General features: G+C 41.6%; 1 protein-coding gene across 5 annotated transcripts in view; it reads left to right on the top strand.

The window, feature by feature from the left end:
- Nucleotides 1-20409, top strand: part of DOCK10 (dedicator of cytokinesis 10) — a 117483-nt gene that overhangs the window by 14878 nt on the left and 82196 nt on the right. For 4 of the 5 annotated variants that reach the window (XM_042878266.1, XM_042878267.1, XM_042878268.1 and 1 more), the window contains exons 2-3: nucleotides 12983-13102; nucleotides 19767-19856. In XM_042878266.1, the coding sequence (XP_042734200.1) occupies nucleotides 12983-13102; nucleotides 19767-19856 (210 nt within the window). Of the gene's footprint in view, nucleotides 1-2109; nucleotides 2303-12982; nucleotides 13103-19766; nucleotides 19857-20409 lie in introns of those variants that run through there. The other variant, XM_042878271.1, reaches the window with a different exon arrangement.

Consider the following 20409-nt stretch of genomic DNA (forward strand, 5'->3'; position numbering starts at 1 on the left):
ATGGTGTTGAGAAATTACTGTAAGCATGTAAATTTTGTCCTTGGCTGAACTGAGCATCAGTAGTTTGCAGGCCTTACGCAGGCTGCAGGAGCTGGCTGAGCAAGGAACCATCTTCCCCTTTGGGCAGCCTGGCACCGTGCTGCACAGTTTGGGGTTAAGGGACTATCTTTGCCAGGTTCCCTCGTCAGGAGGTGTCTGTTGTCCTGTGTGCAGGCAGTGCTGCAGGAAGCTGAGGGAAGGAGAGCTGGAGATTGTGATGTGTGCTCAAGTTACAGAAAAGAGTCGATATGCTGTGGAGCCTCTGAGAAGAGTTGATATCTGCTTAAAGTTAAGTCAGCAGGGCTGATGGATCCGGCACTAAATTTAACTTCTGGCAAGGACCTTTTATCTTGGCAGCTGCATTCACTATGTTAGATGAGAGGCACTTGGGACTTGGTAAAGATAGTGTGGTGGTTGGAAAGAAAACAAGGGTGATTCCAACTTGGTTAGTGTTGTGGTGCTATATTGGTAGCCACTTGAAATGTCTGCATACCTTGGCAAAAGACTTCGGCTGTCTTTTCTGTTTTCTAGTGCCAAACATGGATGCTTTTCACTGCTAAGTAAGAGTGCAGTGAAATCTGTCTTTACCAGCCTGCTATATGACTGCTGAAATTCAGCTTCAATGAGATGATGATCTCAAACACAGAGCTGAGAGATGAAGATACTGTTGGTATCGTTTTTTAATTCATGGAATTTGTGCACTGTACTTTAAGTTTAGAAGACAAAAGCAATCATGGGACGGATATGTTTATGTAGTGCTCGGGTTATATATGCTGTGCTCAGTATGTCTGGGTCCCTGGCATTCTGCCTGTGGAACAACCATGTGGAAATTTTGCAGAGGTCTGTTACCATGGATCAAATGTTACTAATGCTGAAAATGCCTGAAAGAGTTACTGGAATTCCCAATTATTTGCTCAAAGAGGAAAAAAATAAGCAACAACAACAACAAAAGACAGTACTCAGGGCAATGTTGCATGTCTCTGAGTACTTAACTAAAATTAGTTATGAAAAAGATGCTTATAGTTTAATATAGTTTAATATGCAAAGTATCTGGAATGAAAAAGTAGAAAAATGGATTATTGTCTTGGTTACACAGACTTAGATTAACTGAACGTAAGGCTAATGGACATCCCACAGAGATGGTCTGCAAAGGGAAATGCAGCTCTGCTGCCCAGCAGGCTGAACCCTCTGCTGAGCAAAGGAGAATAGAAGGGGCCGTGTGTGTGCATGCACATGTGTGGGCACTGAGGAGGTTTGTTTGGTTGTCTCAGACCTTGATGCCCTGTCAGCCTGCAGACAGCTGACCTTGAGCAGCCTCACCTCAGCAGCAGCAGGCAGGCTGCCCTGTTCCGTGCAGGGTAGGGGGGCACATAGCTGCCCTGAGCGACCTGCACTGATGGCTCCTGGGCACTGCAGTGTTGGTTCCACCAGGCAGACGCATGGCAGGTGACTACAAAACCAGGCTTTACAGGTCAAAATGTATTTTGAACTTCACCCCCTTTTTTTTTTTTTTTTTTTTTTTTTTTTCTTTTTTTCCATTTTGCAGCTGTCTGCGGATGCATAAGTTTGCAGGGTGCTTCCTCATACTGGTATTTGCACTGATTTGAAAGGGGAACTGTTACCTTGATACAAAGCAAGGCAGATCCCAGGCCTGACTGGCACCTACATGCTCTGCCAGGCCTGTTTTCAAGGCTGCTCACCTGCACTGCAGCAGACCACCATTTAATGAGGAGCTTCTTTGCTTGGAGACATACGTGTGCATGAAAGAAGAATGCAACCATTTTGACTTTCGAATCAGGGAGGAGAGAGGATGTAATGGTTTTTGAGGCAAAGGCAGACGTTCAGTTGCAAGCTTTTTTCCTACAACTTCCTATTTTGATCTGCATAAGAGCCAGGGGGGTGTGGGGGTGGTATATTTATGGCTTAATGAGACACCATTGCCGTAGTAGAACATTATTCACAGGAAGAAATGAGTTATTGCAGGCTTTCTTCTTTCTGTTCTGTTTCTGTGGATACAGTGTGTGAGTTTTAGCCATACTTCCCCATTGAGTGGTATCAGTACCTTTCATTTGTTGCACTGAAGCTGCTGAAGCAAAGAGGTTACAGGGGCGCAGTTTTTTAAGAGTGATTGTTTGCCGCTTGAATTCCTACTGATACAATGAGCTTTCGAGGACGAGTTTTCAGAAGGGAGCCCAGTGAGCTGCGGAAGAAGAGAAAGACCATTAGGCGAGTGAATCGAGGAGAAATGCAAAGGCTGAGCTGTGTGAGTATTCCTCCATCTTCCATCTCTACTACAAAATTGTTGTGAGATTAGAGGTGAAATATAAATAGGGGAGAGCAGGACTTATTCCTTGGTGAAGGAATACAGAGAATGACTGATTCTCATCAGACTGTAGGATAAGGTATGTGGTAGAATGACTTTTTTCTTATTTTTAAGACTGAAACATGCGAAGTTCAGGGAGTTTACATCAGGAAAACAAGGTAGCATCATGTTTTTCTTCTTGGAAAGAGTGTTGAGGCACTGGCACAGGGAGGTGGAAGGCTCACCGTCCCTGGAAGTGCTCAAGAACCACGGAGATGTGGTACTGAGGAACAGGGTTTAGTGGGCAATGCTGGCTGTAGGTTTGACTGTTGGACTAGATGATTTTAAGTCTTAGTCTAAGTCTTTTCCAACATAATGATCCTGTGTTGTTGATCAGGCAGATGCTGCCAGCAGTGTAGTGTGATGATGTCTCTATGCCTGGTAACAAACGCTTGGCAGTTCTGTGAAAATTCATAATGGTGTCTCTGGAGTAGAAAGTTCTTCTGTGTGATTTCAGGGTCATTTCACACTTTGTAGTCTGCTTTGTGTAACTTGTGCCTTTGGAGACCAGGAGCAGGAGAGAGCCACCATCCTTCTGCGGCGAGCAATAGGGGAAAGCTCCAGCGCCTTTGGTAGAAAGCTGCAGAAAGGTTCTGCCCCATCAAGGCAAACAGTGGCACGGAGCTGGGACTGCACATTCTGAAACTCAGAGTGTGGCACACATTAATTGTTTTGTGTCTGAACTTTCTCAACTGAAAGTGAAACTATCGGAAAGTTAGGTAAAACACAGAACTTTGCTGTGAAACAGCTTAAGCAAGCACTGTTTTTCAGAGTATTCTCTTAACTGGAGGCACTACTTCAGATTTAAAATGTTTATTACTTTCCCTGATGATGATTTGGAGACAGTGGATCCTTTTCTTTGTAAGAGCTGTTCAGTTTTCTTCTGTAGTTTTGTGTAGCAAATTAGATTGTGTTTCTATGCCTGCTGAGGGATTTTTGGAGGCTATTCTTCGTGCTAACGTAACAAAGAATCAGTGGTAGTACACCAAAGATGATTATTCTCATTAGCTTTCTTAGGAAGGAAAGTATATACGCAATTGTAGCATTTAGTAACAGATAAGGTGGGATGGTCTGTGGTTCATCCAGGAGTAAAGTATTTGTGTTTTGCTTGTGACCATCTGCCATTTTGGATTTGTATTTTACATGGAAGTGGATCTTTCAGACACAGCTGCTTCACAACGTAGCTCCCGCTGTCATATAGTTGGAGATGCCAAGGGCTAGGGAGGTTTTGAAGTTAACTCTCAAACACTGCTAGATTTTCAGAAGTTCAATAGTTCCCAAATAACTGTTGGGATTTTCCAAAGAGTGAAGTGTGTCAGTCTTCTGGACTGAAAACATTGCAGCTGAGTGGTTACCGCTGAAAACTTACCTTACAATTTCAAAGTGTCCGAGTCTGCTCTTGTTTCCTTGAAGCTGACTTCAGAGTTCGGTAGAATCAGGGTTACATACCTGAAAACCATAACATTCTTGAGAGTTAACGACAACAAAAAGCCCTCCTTTTGTACTTTGAAGGCATTTGATATTTTAGGAAGTTTCATGACTAAGCTTTTAAGGAGGCCTATTTTCCCTTGATAATAGTAATTACTTGCTTTTGATAAATTGATGTTAATGAATGTTAATGATAAATTGAGTTAAATCATGAGCTTTTTCATTGGTTAGTCCTTACCAGGCTACCTGTTTTGTTTTGTTCAATAAAAAAGAAAATTGTACTTCATAGTCTCAATCTCTGAGAATGAAGGCTGTTGCTGCTGGTGAGAGCATCTGACCCTGCAGCTCACAAGACTTGTTAGGACATAGGCAGTGTCACTTGACTTATACTGATAAATCCTGGTTGTTTTGTTGTTATTGTACAGATCCTGATTTTATGTGATTAGTGCTCCCTAGAAGTGATTGAAGGCTTGCAGGAAAGACGGTTAGAAATAAAACAAAGCCCAAATAGCAGCAATAAATCAGTAGCATGCCTGCAGGCAGTGCACTGCACTTCTGCAAAGTGTCTGGCTGTTATAATATGTGAGATATAAGTTGGGTTTTCAGGGGAATCTGTTTTTATTTCTTTTCAGACAGAAAATAGACTGAGATGGGGTCACTGTGTCATGCTATTCTGTGGATGGATTTCTCAATAGCATGTTTTGCCCCTGGGAAGCACAAGCATACTTGGCTTTACTCTTGTGGTTTGTGACCCGTGTCATTCTACCCAATATTTCATAATTGGAGCATGTTAAATTGTTGGCCTATGGGTACTCCTTGTTACCAAGCCAGGAGCTTTTCTCCCCTGTATTCATCAGCAGTTGTACCAGCAGTGCTGCAGGTCTCACAGTGCTGTTAACACCCGTGGCCTCTGGATGGGGGTCCTTATTCAATGACAGTGTTTCTTCCTACAGCATAGCTAAACCTGTGTTTTCTGTAGGTGGACTTGTGCTATTTGCTGAAAAAATTCTTTTGTAAGAATAATTATAATCTGATTAGTTTTAATTGATTATAGATTGCTGATGGAGCCTAATGTGTTTGAGCAGATTATGTTTTCATTTACGTTGTGCATGTGAGTGATTTGGTTGCTAATTGATTGGGAGGGTGGTTGATGTCAGTGAAATGATTACAAATTCATGTCAATGGGAGAGCTGAGTTTATGGTGACTGTGCATGAATGATACTGTTGTTTATGGATGAATCCTCAGTGGAAATGCAAACGTGATTATTTGAGCAGATAGGTAGCATGAAAATATCTATAACTCCTGAAGAGATAAATAACCATAGTGAAGTTAGACAAAAGGAGATATTTACTAACTATAAAGAAGCAGGGCAGCATATATGAGGTCTATCATACAGGATGTTGACTTACTGCAAAGTTCACTCTAGAAATCAAATGTTACTTTAAAAAATATTTGCATTGGCTCTAAATAAACTTTTCAAGATTTGTTTTTTTGACTGAGGGATTTCTGGAGTCTTTGAGCACCCTTCAAAAATGATGTTTGCTCAGTTTCCGAGTCTGGGACTTCATTGATCTAAATTTTAGTACTTAGGTGAAAATGGCCAATGTAGTTGACCACTCTGCACTGCCCTGCAATTTCATCATGCAGTTCACAGCAGTGATTAAAGCCTTTAGTGTCAGAGCATGTTCTCATGAACAGACATTAGAGTTTTCTTTTGGGTTCTAAATACTCACTGCAAAACAGAGCAACAACAACAACAAAGTCTTATGCACACCTTAAAAAGTCAACTAAAAAGAAACCTTCACTTTTGAAGTAAATAAAAATGATTCTAACAGGCAGCTCAGTGCTGTGCACTGTGTTCTGTAGCTTGCACAGCTGCTCCAGCATCAGGATTGTGCCAGATAAGGCTGGTGGAGGATAACCTTGCAGTGTCATTGCTTGCATCTTCCTTCCTGAACTTCCCCTGAACCTGTACACAGACAAGTAAGTACGTGTGTGTCACTGCATCTCCCTCACTTGTCCAGGTTGGACTGAAGGAAGGAACTGGTTTGGTGTGATTTTTTTTTTTGTTGTTGTTACTGTAACCAGTGCTCTTATTGCTGTGGCTGTCAGAGCTGGTTTTTCATGTTTACTATGAGGGTCATTACATTGGCACTGAAGTGCAAAAATTGAAGGCATCTTTTTTCCATATACATTTTCTATGGACTACAGTGTTTGAATGTCTTTCTTGGCGCACGTGTATTATTGCTTACATGAACTGCACTGGAAGATTGGAAGCTTTGCTCAAACCCATTATGCTGCAGAACAGTTTCTTTTATGTTCCTCTTTGCAATTGTGAGTCTGTTCAACTGAGATCATCCTAGAAAAAGCGAATGTGACTGGCAAGTGCTGTTTACAGAGCAGCATCCCCTTTGTGCTGCCCAAGCAGGACTGCTCACATCTCCTTCCCCATTCCATGTGCTCCAGCTCCTGGGGGGTCCCCCGCATCCCCTCCTGCTCCCATCCCACCTTCCCAAGCTCACTGCACAGCATCCTGCCCATTTGACGCCTTTGTCTTTCTTTAAGAATAGATTCAGCTTTGAAGCAAATCACTTGCTGCTCTAACTGTGCTGTTTTTCTGACTAAGGTCAGGTAAGGGGAATGAAGTGGCCGAGTAGTGCCAAGTTAAAGGGCTGCATAACTTAAATGTAAAAACAACTTTAAGGTGTTTTATGTGTTTCTTGTTTTTCCCCTGAGATGACCTGCAGACAAATATTTGGTCTAGGCTTTAGAAGTGCTTGCTATTTAGAAATGGTCATTTTTGACGTTTTTAAGAAATGCAGCAGTTAGTTTGGAGGCCGTGTTGTTAGTGGCATGGTAGTGATACTCTCCTTCTTACAAAAGGTTTTCAGCTGCTGCACAAGGACAGGAGGCAAGTCTGCTTCTTTCTTGTGACCTTAAACGTTTTGCAGACTATACTAGTAGCTTTATTTAACCTTTCAAATGCTAGTCATTGAAAATGCGCCCATGTATTTTGTATTGCCCGGATTCAGAAATTTCTGCAGCAAGCAAGCACTCATGGCTGAAAAACAGAATTCAGGAAATGCTTATAAGTGGAGCACCACATGAAGTGTCCCAGCCCCCACGGGTGCTTTGCTGCACTAACACTGCTGTGTGGCTTCCAGATTCGTATCGTAGCTCTAGTAGGCCTGATGCTCTCAGAATTCATAATGAAAGCAACAATTAATTGTAATTTGAGAAGTAACAGGCATTGCAAGAACTTGGTCACTGATGTGTCTGAGAAGCAGGTCCCTGTGGTTTGGGGTGCCTCTGCAGCAGGGCTCTCCAGTCAGCCCCTCAGAGCAGTTACCTGTGTGTGCCACTGAGGCCACAACTGGCTGCAGCAGTCAGAGCAGCCGTGGCCAGGCTTAGCTCTCAGCAGGGAAATTTCCATTTTCAAATGCACTCTGTGTTCTCTTACAGTAACTTTTATGGCTGGAAAACAGGCACAGTAGAGCCTTATAGATTTTGATCCATAAGTGATGATAATTTCTAAGGTAAGGGATTAGAATTCACCCCTTCCAAAGCTATACTTGAACAGGATAAGTCAGATTGAGTCAGGCAGATTCCCGTTGTCAGTCTGAATTTTCTCTGAATAAAGAGAAGTCAGTGAAAGAAAATCACTTTTCACTTTCTCTCTTCTCACCAACACCTCCTATAGGTTTCCCTGCTTTTGTGTTCCTGAAGGTAATAAATACTATTGCATTTAGGAAACTAACTTCTAAATTTCTAAGAATTTAGGGGAGTTGGATCTTTGTATTTCTTTGCAGTTTATTCTGTAGAAGAATTGTGTGGGAACTGGCAATTCCTTTAATGAAATTTACTGGCTTGTCAGCCTCACTGCTGCCACTGAAGACTATATCAGTTATACTGTGCAGCTCTGAAAAGCTGACTGGATTCCTTCCAAGTACAGTTCTCCAAATTTTAGTGAAAGACATTACAAATCAAACATTTTGGAGCTGACAAGTGAACTTCTTTGAGAGTAGGAGGGAAGAGTTGTCACTTAAGTTTGTCTTTGTAGAGCTGATCTTAACAAATTTGTTGACTGTGGATCACATCCTGAGCCAGTTGGAGCCATTGTGACATGACCAGAGAATTTGCTGACTGCAAGTAGTTGCATACTAGGCCAAACAACCGTAAAAATTGTGAGCTCTGCTATAAAAGGAAGGACTGTCTGTCTCTTAGTTTTGACTGAGCTTTCCTGGCATCTCCCTGCTTACCTTTTGCATACCCTGAATTTCTTCTCCCGTGCTTGAAATGTGGTACTTGTTTTCCGTAAAGGTTTAATAACTCCATAGCAAGGTGTGGGGTGAGCTGGGAGCAGAGCGAGGGCAGGTTCAGCTGGTGGGACCTGCCTGTCCTGCAGCTGAGCAGCCTGCAGGCACGGAGATGCCCATCCAGTGGGGAAGTGCATGCAGTGTGTCACCCATGGGTCACTGCTGTACTCTCCAGTGGCAGTTTGGTACAAACATTGCTCCAACAAAATCTATTTTTGGTGACTCCATAAAACATGTATGGAGTCATCTAGCCTCAACTGCAGCTCTGTGAATATTCAGGTATTTGTGGCTCACATTCATGAGAGCTTTTTTGTAGCCTGCATTGTCAGCAAGTCTGAAGACAGGGTTTGATTTAGCCCATAATCTGCACCTCCTCCAAAAGTCATGAAGTCCTGGCTCTTATTTAGCTTTGGTTCTAACAGCTTGGCCAAGAAATGTTGAATTTAAATTAGCCCACCCTGGTGGAATAAAATTAACTGCATATATATCAGCTACATAAAAAATTTAAGTTCTGTTCAGTGCCAGATATGGCATATAACTGGGTACAGGAAGGGAAGAACAAGAGTCTGAGAATCAGTTGACATTGATGCCATTTCAGAAATTAATTTAATTTACTGCTCTGAGATTTAGTAGGATTGGGCTTGGTTAACAACACCCTTGACAAATGTATTTAAAAAAAAAAAGGTGCTGTTCTTTCAGTACATGGCCCTTTGTCTTGTAAGCCTGTCCTTTTCAGCGTTTCAAAAGTACACTGAAGTGAACTGTGGTTTTAGACAACTATAACTTGGGTGAAATGCAAAATCAGTCCTGCCTGACCTTGGCCAATCTCGCCATCACGATTCTTCTGAATTTTTAAGAACACACAGACGATCCTCCTGTCATGAAGGTATATTTGTTCAGGTAACCAGAGCCCTTCAGCTTAAATTCTTTATCTTCTCTTTAGCTGTGTCTTTCATTTGCTTCTTTCTTTTGTGAGGACTTTAAGAGAAGAAATTTATTTAGACATCTGTAATAAATTCATAGTCTCTAGATACTCAGAATTTGGTGTCTGGGAAGCAGACACCAAATCTTAAAGCATTAGAAAAATCTTAGCATTTGGTCTAGTTTATTTTTAGAGTGGGGAAGTGCTTGGGTGACTATCCATCGACTGCTAGTCTCAATTGCATCATTTCCTCCTTTAATGAGTGTATGTATGTGTAGTATGTAGTGTAGTATGACTTCAGGAGGATGATACTTAAGTCATTTTATCCTATAATTATGATGAAAAGGTGTGCACTAGCATCAGCACGTAATGGCTTTGCAGCTGGAGGCAAGCCATGTGCTGTGTCTGTGTATGTGAAATAATATGTGGATATGTTGGATCATTATTGATGAGAAAATAGTTCTGTTGTATCTGGATCAGAAGATTATGATTTGGGCCTCGTTTGAGAAGGTAGATTTGTACAGTGCTGATCAAACACCGCATCACTGGTGCAAAGCGAAGTGGTGCCTAACTGGTGCTTGTTAGAGATGACCATTCTGAAGGATTTTAGAAAAGCTGGTTCAGCAATGCATGGAGGTATGCTCCATAGCTCTGCTGGTGTGTAAAGGAAATGGTTCTGTTGTGGCTGTTGGAGCAGGTGTGGAGTTGGAGAGTGCCTTTCACTGCATGTAGTCACAGTCATTTCAATACAGCAAAAAATAATTCATTACTTGCTTGAGATAGAGAATATAAAAAGCACTATAAAGATCCAAGCCAGCATAATTTGATCTTGGCACACAGATTGCTTCGTTGGTCTGTTTCCAAAAAGAGCAGACAAGTTAAATTGAGGAGAGACAGCGCTCCGGTTATTAAAGCTTTAAATCAGCCCTACTCATTTACAAATCTCTGCTAGCACTTGCAGGGAGAAATCTGCTAATCCCCACATCCCTGCTTCTGTCTGCCTGTGACAAGCAAACTGAACTGTTATTCCATGTCTTTGAGAGCAATTGCTAACTGGAACAGCTGCTGCTTCCCATCATAAGTGCAGTGCTGAGAGCTGTAGTGCCCAGCTCTGCCAAAGCCAAAGGATGTGCTCTACAAAGGACAGGGAGAGTGTGCACAGTGCTTAGTGTTAGGATCTATAGGAAGATGCAGGATTCCTGATATTTCAGTGAGTAGAAGCTTCTAAAGAGAGGTCTCATGTTTATGATGTCAGTGGTGGATGGACTAGGTAATCCCTGCAGTCAGTGCATTGAACAGATTGGGTTATTACTTGCATCTCTGACTTATGAGACTTGAAATAATAAAATATTGCCCTTTATGCAGGATTTTGCTGTAGAGTTGTGGAAGGAATAATGACATTTGTCACTGCATCAGCATCACCATAAATGCTGAAGCGCTTCACTGAAAAGTTTTGAACTAATTTGGATAATGTCATATCTACTTACTTTTAGTTGCATTCTGGGTGTGTAATCTTTCTCATAGGGCTTCTCTGTTAACTTCTGTTAAAATGTTTATAGCAGCTCGTGTGCTTTGCAGCACTGCGAGTAAGAGAATTAGTACTGAGGGAATAGTGATGTTTATATGCTCTGTTTCTCTGCCTCAGGGTTTTCTCGAGTTACATTCTCGCCTCGCACAGATGACCTTGCAACTGTCGAGGAGACATTTGGCCCTGGAGAGTTTCAGGCATCTATCAGGGGCAGCTTTCCGAGTGCCATGTGTTTCTAAGGAGAAAAGAGGGGCCAAGGCAGCATGGCTTGCCCTGCCCCCACCTGCATCTCGCTGTCAGCGTCACTGGGTCTTCAGAAGATGTAGCAGTACCCATCCTGGCCTTGCAGGGATTTCCAGGAGGAAGAAGAAATACCTCTTCATTGTCTCAGCCCCAGCAAAAAGGGTAGTTCCAATCTGTGTAGAGAACCTGCAAGTGCTGGGTGCCTTTTTATGGGAATCCCCCCATATTTGAAGAGAGTCCAAAGATCAGTGGGATTTCCCAGCTCTTTCTTAGTCTGTAACTTTAGTAGGAAGGTAGCTACTTATATTGTTTTTTTATTGCCTTGTGTGTTTTTAAAAGATTTCTGAAACGTACTGTTGATGAGGTTTCTCTAAAGTGCAAAACCTACATTAATTCTGTCTTACCACACCTATGTTTCTGGAGGGCGGGTGTTCATGGTTACAGTGGCATGCATGGCTTACTAAAACCCGAGATTGCTACAAAGCCATTACTACTGTGGTATCTGGTTTTGGAATGGTGGGTTCTAGGTGTAGTTAAAGTTGTGAACTTTCTGCAGAACATGTATGTGTTTTAGTGAAACCTCTACGCAGTAAACTAGCCTTCATGAAACACTTGTACCTCAAAAATGTCAGTGCATGTTTTTTCATTTTACTTTGGGTTTACTGGCAAGTGGTTGCTCTCAGGCTTCTTATTGAAGATAACAATAATTCTACAAATTTGCTTTTTTCAAAATACAGAGAAAATAAACTTTAGCTTTCAGGCCTGGGCATCATTAGCGGTGCACTCACCATTTGTCAGTGGTGTTTTCTCTTCATGTTTAACTCCTTGATAGTTAAGTCTCTTTTGCAATATTTAATATAGATATAGCTAGATTTAATGGAAGAGAGTCTAAAACTTGTGGCTAAAGGATGCTGCTGTGACTTAACTTGAAAGGAAGAGAGAAAGAGCTGACTGATAGCTTTGGACCATCACATGTATAACGGACCACATATATACACAATTGTATAAACAGTACATGGTGGATAATCATCAGATTGTCCATTGGAGAAACGGGTTTTATAGAGATGTGCAAGCTTTCTTTTTTGATACACCATGGTTTTGGTCTAGGTAAGAGGGAGGGGAAACTTTATAATATTCTGAACTTTATATTGTTCTAAGCTTTATATTATTCAGCACAGTGCAAGAACAACAGGTAAAATACGGCTTATTTAACAACTGTTAGTGTGTCAAGCAGAAGTGTTCCGTAGAATTGTTTCTGCATTTGCTTTCCTCTGGGATCCTCTATTCTCTCTGTCTTACCCATTTTTCATCCCTTCTCCTACTTCTCTTGCTCTTTCTCATTTACTCTTTCTGATGCTGCAGAATCTTTGAATTAAGCAAATGTTGCTACCCTAATACATCTCATTAATGTATTCTTGATGCTATGATTCTTGCATGTCCAACGGGCTTCCTTTTTTCTGTCTCTCTATTTCAAGATTGTGTGAATTTACTTTTGTCTTGCTATTCCTGTGGGAGTTTCTGACTTTCACTGTCTTCACCACTAATTGCACTATTGTAATTAAACTAGGTTCTGACAAGAGAAACCTTGGGAATGGATGCCAGGTAATTTATTCCAAGAGAGTAACTTAGGGTTATTACCAAGTAAAACACCATGATGACATAAACTATCAGCAGTTCAAGGGGTTGGGTCTGTGCGTGAGGATGAAGAAATTAGCTCACAGTAATGGAATCAAGTGCTGGTAGAGTAGGTTATTTATTCTACAGCACATTAACTCAAAGTAATATCTATATTCAGTTCAAACTGTGCCCATCTATTTGTCTGGATATATTTGCAGGGAATGAGAGGGTTTCTGAGGCTGACAGACAAGTTAATAGGTCAGTTTAGTTTCCGTAGTGAGCTGACAAATTGCCTTTGAATTAGCAGGTTGAAAATAACTACCACAACTGGCCCAGATGCTTCATTTCCACTTCTCTTAATCAGTTCTGTTGCAGCAAGCTAGGAAGTTGGAGGGAGGCAGGGGGAGAAATTGTTCATACTGACATGCAGAAAATGTAAAAAATGATGTCATTTTATGGAGGGGGGAAAGAAAGGAGAATTTGAGTAGAGATATTACCTGATCTTTTTTTTTTTTTTTCTCTACAGCAGGAAAAACCAAAACTCTTGGAACCTTTGGATTATGAAGCTGTTATCACAGAGATTGAGAAAAATATTGGAGATAGCCTGTTTAAAGATCTGATACTGTTCCCTGATGATGACTTTTCAGTAAGTGCAAAACAAATGTGTGTTGTTTTCTTCTCTTAAGTTTGTTTATTTTATCCTCACTGCTAACAGGAGGGGTGGAAATGTTTCTAGGGCTCTCTAAGACTTTTCTTGATTTATTCACAGCTCCTTATTCCTCTCCCACGAAGTTTCACTTGTGTGTGTGTGTGTGTGTGTGTGACATTTGCATATAAGTGAACTTGCAGTTCTGTAATAAGTACAAGGTGAAGCCTTGGTTTTTCCAGAATATATTTCAGGAACTCAACACAGGTTATTCCATAACATGTACTTGTTGGTTCACTCAACACAGTGGTTATTTAGCCTGTGTTGGAATTTCTCCCCACTTTTATAATCTAACATAATTGCACTTCAGAATGTTACTTACAATCTCTCTGATCCTATTCTGTTTGATGTATTTGACCAGCATGGCTCTTGACTTTCTGCTCTGTCAGACTTTTTAGATGGTAGCTATAACATGCATCTAAGCTGTGCCATATACCAGCATTAGTTTGCAAAAGAAGAGTACATCTGAATAGACTTGATTTTGTTTAGTTTGAGAGCTATCTCAATTGTGGATGGAGATCTGGCAAGCTGTCCCCAGGTGCTGGGGATGTAGTCTCCAGTGCCAAGGTAGCCCCTGTGGTAGGGTGCTAACAGGCTGTGGGTACTGGAGCCCACTGCCATGGGGCTGCCCAACCTCATTTGTGGTTTCCCAGTGTTGGGCCTGGCAAGCTGCAAAAAATTTAAGCGTCTGGAAGCCTGGGGCAGCTTGGGAGGGCAAGGGCTGCCTGCAAGGTGGTTTGGGAGGCATGCTGCCAGGCAAGTAAGCTAGCAGATTACCTGCACCTTACAGCAACTTCTTCAAAATCAATCAATCTTTGTAAAAGATTTAGGTTTTGATGAATAGGCATTCTCTAGTGGAAATACATTTCAATCTGTGATCGACTAACTGCTGTGTGAGAGCCTTTCCCATCAGCTCATGGCACTGCTTCTGTCCTGTGGGGCTGGGTTAATCTAATAGACTGCTTTGTTTTCCTAAATGGCTCTATTTCCTTGGTGGCATTAACAGAGTTAATGTGCTCGTGGGATTGAGGAAGAACTAAACAGAATACGTTTTGCCATCACTGTTAATTCCTTTATCCATTTTACACATTTGTGAATTTATGAAATTGAAAATTAGCATTATAAAACTGACTACACTTGCTTGTGTGCTGCCACAAGGCACTTGAGCCCCTGCATTTAGAATAACCGAGCCCAAATCAGTGGAGCAAAAACTGATTTTTCTCAGCAAAAGGAGAATCATATCCTACTGCTCAAGACCTCTGCCTATCAAACCATGTTTTCATATCCTTATTTTCATTACATTTTTAGCTGTTGCAGCGACTTCAATTTTGTTTTCTCTGTATTATTTTGCAATTGTACCTCATAGTGAACTGCTTGCGTACTAGAGATGACCTGTACTCACAAAAGAGCAGAGGCAGTGACACATGGGGTCTATAGCCTTGCAGTAAAATTCTTTTTTTTTTTTTTTTTTTTTGTTGTTGTTGTTGTTCAACTGCAGTAGCAAGAGCTTATGTCACCAGGCAGGGCTGCAGAGCTTCCCTAGCAGATGGGTTTTTCAGCTGCAGAGCATCTATTTATAGCTCTGCTCCTTCCTGCTGAAGCATCACCTGTACACAGCAGTCTGGGTCAGCCATTTGAGTAGAAAGAGATCCAGGTCTGACTGAATTAGGAGATGCTCAGGCTGGCTCTGATTGTTATTTAATGCGATGATGCCTCAGGAAATTGTGGGTCTTACTGTTACCATTAACCATTAGAGCTGCTTCAGACTTTGTGGCGGAGGGATGATGCAGCCCCACTTAGAGCCTGTGTTAGCACACTATGGGCAAAAGCATCTTCAGAGTGAAAGCCAACCGATGTGCTTGGTGAGGAAGTGAGCATAAAAGAAAATTCTGTTTTTAATGATGATTGGCCATTTCCGGATCTGTAATATTCACTGTGTGCATCATCTATGGGCCAATTATCTACATAGCTGCAGTACTGTCTGATCTTCTCTTTGATCTACAAATTCCTTTCTCTCTTTGAAAGTGATTCTAAGAGAAGACACGTTTTCTTACAAGACCTTTTTAGGTCATTTCTAGCACCTTGCCATAAGTCTACAGGACAGTAAAGAATTCCTGATATTAATCTGAGCCTGATACTCTTCTGTTTCCCTCTGTTTCAACAGAGGAATGCAAGGCATATATGTTACAAAGACACATTCTGTGTTTTAATTCCAGCTAGGAAAAATATGCTTCTTTTTTTGTGATTGTGCATGATAATTCTTTAAAAAGAAATAATAACCACTGATCCTTGTTTGCTAACTCTCCTCCTGCCTGCCCAAAGTCCAGTTTCCCTTTGAAAAAAAGTACGCAGCTTTGCTTCACTATTATCTGCTCTTGAATCCCATGAGCACATGGTCTCTCTGTCACTGTGCTATGAGCAATGGTTAGTGGAAATTTCTACTTCAAAATTTTGCATTTGCAGCAGCTATGTGGAGGAAGGATTGACACAGCTTCATAGGAGCTCCTTGTCAGGTGAACGTGAGCTCGGGTTGTACTTCATAGTAAGTGGGAGTTTATGTCCTTGTGGTTATAGAAGTGGATTATAATCCTCATTTCACCTTCTGTTCTCCCAGACTGGACCACATTCTTCCTTTGCAACTGGGCCATTGTCTGGCATTCCAATTTCTGACTTTCCTCCTATGTGTTTTCTGGAAAGGTGATTGTGAAATAAGTGTGACAGCTTCATTCAGATCTGTCTCCCTCTCAGTGGTGCCATCCCTTAGTGACAGCAGGCTCAGCATCACGCTAACATTGTGCTTGTGTTGAGGTTTAATGAGAATACATGTTACCTTTATTTGATTTATAAATGGTAATTATCATACAAAGGCAATTAAAAATATTTAATAGGTACTTTGATTTGATACAGTAGAAGATCATGTTAAACTGTGTCTCTTTATGTGAAACAGTGAACAAATGCTGGAGAAATAGCTGTAAATGAGGAAGGAGAGCCTTCTTGGAAATAGCCCAGAAAACCCCAGTATTGTTTCTGACATCAGAAGAGTTACTGTGGTGGATTACCAGGTTGTTTTCAATGGCACCTGGCTTATTCAACACTTTCCCATGTGGTAGGCAGTATCTTGTCATCGAAGAAGAACTGAAATTCGGTCCATTACTCATGACTAACATGATGCGAGATCTTTCACATGCAAGTTCACGTCAGCTGGAAATAGCAGATAGGCAAGGGGCAGCTAGACTGAGAAAGATATGTTTCACGTGTTAAAAAGAGAGGGCTAAAGCAGCAAACACTGTGTGGGCATGGCCCCTTACACTGAGCTTTGTCCTATGAGGAATGGGGCACACTGAAGCTGTCCCCTTAAACACCCACTGTGCTTGTGCTTGCTTTCCTGTCCCTGTGCCCCTGCGCTCACCTCTCTGTGGCAAGGCTAGGGCCAACAGCAGCCCACGGAGTTCCACCTTGGCCTTCCTTTGTGATCTGACAGATTAACCATTTTCACTAACGTTAAATAAACCTGTTGACTTAGATTCAGTCTTTCAAGCTGCTTGGACTCCTTTTCACCTTGGCATTAACACATACGAATGTTTCTGCTTGTGCGTGGTTAGCTCTCTTAGGAGGGCTGCCTTTCCCAGAAGTAAATGTAATCTTTTTTGGTGCATCCGTCTAAAAGTTTAACCGCTGGCCACATGCTTTCAGACTAAGAGCTGTTTGAACAGAGTGAGGATGTTTGAAATAGCGAACGGAGTTTAACTCCATTTTCAAGTCCTACACTTGCCATGTCAGTGGGAAGTAGATACTGTCTGAAAATATTATTCCTTATTGATCACTGATAAGGAATAACATTAGCCTGTGCTTTTCATTGTAGAAATAGTCTTCAGTGAATGTTGCAAAAGGGCACTTAACTGAATCACACCTTGTATCTAATCTGACACCTGAGGCCATCAGTTCCTGCAAATGAGACACTGCCTGAATGCCTGAAATCACTTTGGATATAGGGTATTTATATAAAATTGATATCCAGAAGTCTTTGTCGAATGTCAGGTTTTAGGTATGAATATAAATGTCTGTGCTCTTTGATTCTCAGAAGATGCTCTTTTGACCTTTGACTTAAGTATGCAGCTGCTACGAGAGCTTAAACAGAAAACTAGATTGCATTCAAAGCACAGCGACGTGCTGAATTCTGCCAGTGACAGCTTGCGATTTTTCAGCATGTATTCTGGTACTGAACTTTAGTTGTTTTTTGAAGTAAAAAAAGTTCTGGTTGAAAAATGCTGTAGCAGATCTACCTTAAAGGCCGTTGAGCTTTGGAAGTAATCAGCTCTGAACAGGAAGTGTTTTTGTGGCCAGACTTGTGCAGCGAAGTGGTTGATCATAACTAATTCTCAGAAGGGAAGTGCTTTGTAGTTTTTAAAGCCAAGGTTAAATATAACAATACACAAGATTTGTCATGTCCCAGTTCTATGTAAATAAACCTATGATATTTTTTGGCAAAGTCCACAAATGCAACCAGCCCCATGTTACCCAGTTTCTCAGTTTTGCAGGGCTCCGTTTTCTTCTTTCAAGTGCAGTCTTGTTGTGAAGAAGAGGTGGGGGTGATTGCTGAGTGTGCAGCATTGGGTTGGAGTTCCGTTTCTTCTTCTGCCACAGTCTTGTTGCTTCTCCCATAAACTCTGTGAGGGAAGGGAGGCATGACAACCCCCATGGGAAAACATTCGGCTGCCTCAGTCAGTGTGGTGCTGTCTTTGACAAGAAGCGTTGCATTAGGTGTAAATTATATATATATATATATATGTTTTAACTAAATAATGAAAGATGTCTTTTGCATTGTTTGAAAGGCAAATAAATGTTATTGTAGTCAAGCAGAAGAGGCTGTTGGTCTCTGCAGTTAAGTCACCATCTGCGCAATGTGAACACTCAGTGCAGAGTGCATCACACATGTCCTTTTTGTGCCTCTGCTCTGCCTTGCATCTGGAAATCTGGTCTCTGGCAGCAGTGACCTCATGGAAGGGCAGCCTACGTGTTTTGTGGCTTCTGCTGCTGGCCCCAGCCTGAAGAAGAGCTCCTGCAGTGTGATGTCTGGGGGTTTTCAGCTGTTCTCAGGGATGGCATCGTCTCAGGATTGCTTAAAATGTCATATATGTGTGAAATAATTAAGGAAACGTTTTCCAGACACTGTGAGTATTGCTGGAAAGTCCCTAAGCAACCGAGGATTCAATCATTTTCACTATTACTAAATGTGGTCTGAAAATCCATATTTCTCCATCTGTTGTTTCTCTTACTCATGGACTAAATGATTGTATACATCTTCTCTGCACGTAGGCTTTGGTAATACAAAAGAGGAGAGCCCTGGAATCCATGTTTATGAGGGGTCATTATTATTTGTTGGAGCCAAAGTATTTTTACTATGCTGTATCCTGAACTATCCAGAACAAAATGGGAAAAAGTCAGAAATCCCGTATAGTTTGCATCCACCTGTGTGGTGCATGCCTTTCCTTTAGAATTGCTCATATAAAAGGTCATAAGGAGAAGCAGTGTGTTAAATGTAGGCTGTAAAGAAAAATGCGGTCAATAATAGCCTGCTGATTGGCACATACAGCCTGGGTGCTTCAATTTGTGGAGAAAAAAGTTCACTGTTCAGTTGGAGACTGAGGATATGAAGCATCCTCATGGGCTACCAGCCATGGGTGCTGCAGGCTGCTTCACTGAAGAAAGTGGTGCTTTGTCGTACTAAACTGGTCAGATGCTGCAGGTCTTCCTGTGGAAATCATGTGCCATTCTGTAAGGGAAAAAGCAATAAGGTGTGAGATGACGTTTGTCTTGGTGTCGACCCTTGTTATCTTCAGTTGAGTTATTCCACTGTAACCAAGAGTAGTCTGATCTGCTGGAGTGTGGTGGTGGTTGGTTGCTTTGTGCAGAGAAAACGAGTGGGCCTGATCTCATAGAATCACAGAATGGCTTGGGTTTGAAGGGGCCTCGAAGACCATCTTGTTCCCATCCTCGTGCTGGTGACAGAGTTGCCAGTTGCTAAATCAGGCTGCCCAGGGCCCCTGGACATCTCCAGGGCGAGAGGATTGAATTAACCTGAGAACGAACATCTCTTGTGGGTTTTTGCTGGCTTGCCAGAGCTCTGCAGTGAGCACTGCTGGTTGGCCTGGCCTCTTGCTGGCCTGGTGCAAACTGGGGATGTCAGCCTGTTGGATCTTCTGGAGATCCACTTCTCTTCGTGGTTTGCTGCTCAGTCCTGACAAGCCAGCTCTGCCAGGAGCTGCTCTTTATTAAAAAACAAACAAACAAACAAACAAAAAAGAAACTTAATTGGTGCAGTGTCCAGTGATCTGAGAGGGGATTGCTGGATGCAAGCTTAGAACAAGCTTGTTCCCAGAAATCTGTTTGAATAGTACTTTGCATGTAATTAATGCTTTAGCTGATAGTAACGTATGAGGGAGGGAGTTGGGTTGCAGTTGTTCCTGTGCATGTGTATTGGCTGCACAAAATGAAAAACTGAGAAATGCAAGCACCAATAATCCTGTTCCTTTTGCCTTTGTGAGACAAAAGTGCTGCTTTTCATCATTCTGGCTAATTTTTTTTTCTTTCTTTTTACTGTCAGATAGATACAATTTCACTGGAAATCAGGACGCTGTATCCTTCTGTACCTGAAGATGCAGAACAAAAAGCGGAGAATCTGTTTGTTAAAGAGGTAAAGGTCTGAAATGTGTATCCTCTTTGTTTTAGTATTGTTGAAGTGATTTTTAAAGCAGGTTTGAATTTTGGATGAGGAAAGATTAATAACGTGGCTGTAGTTGCTCGTTCTGAGATAGCTGTATCTAGAAAAAATTGCAAAGGCACTGGATTCATTCCTCATTCTACTGTTCTCCAACTTCATTTCCTGTCACTACTAGTCCATTAGTATTAGTATTCTCACATGAATGTTACCACTGGTGCCCTGAATTGGTTAGAGCTTGAAAAATATTGATACCTTTTCAAAAATACAAATATTTGACATTATTTCAAACTTTTATTACAATGTATATATCTTATTTGAGGTGCTTATGTCACTATTTGAGGAAGTGTGAAGGGTGTCTAGAAGCTTGTATTTATTGTCAGTATACATAAGCTGTTCTACCTTTTCATTATAAACCCAAGCAAACTTCTTTCACAGCAGTTAGAAGCCCACTAGGTGCGATTACTTGCTATCGCTTTTTTACAAATGTAGTTATGTTGGTTCCGTACCTTGGCTCAGATCAAAAGAA

Source organism: Lagopus leucura, unplaced genomic scaffold, assembly GCF_019238085.1.
Source record: "Lagopus leucura isolate 7727_CA_CO unplaced genomic scaffold, USGS_WTPT01 Super-Scaffold_100021, whole genome shotgun sequence".
Lineage (NCBI taxonomy): Eukaryota > Metazoa > Chordata > Aves > Galliformes > Phasianidae > Lagopus > Lagopus leucura.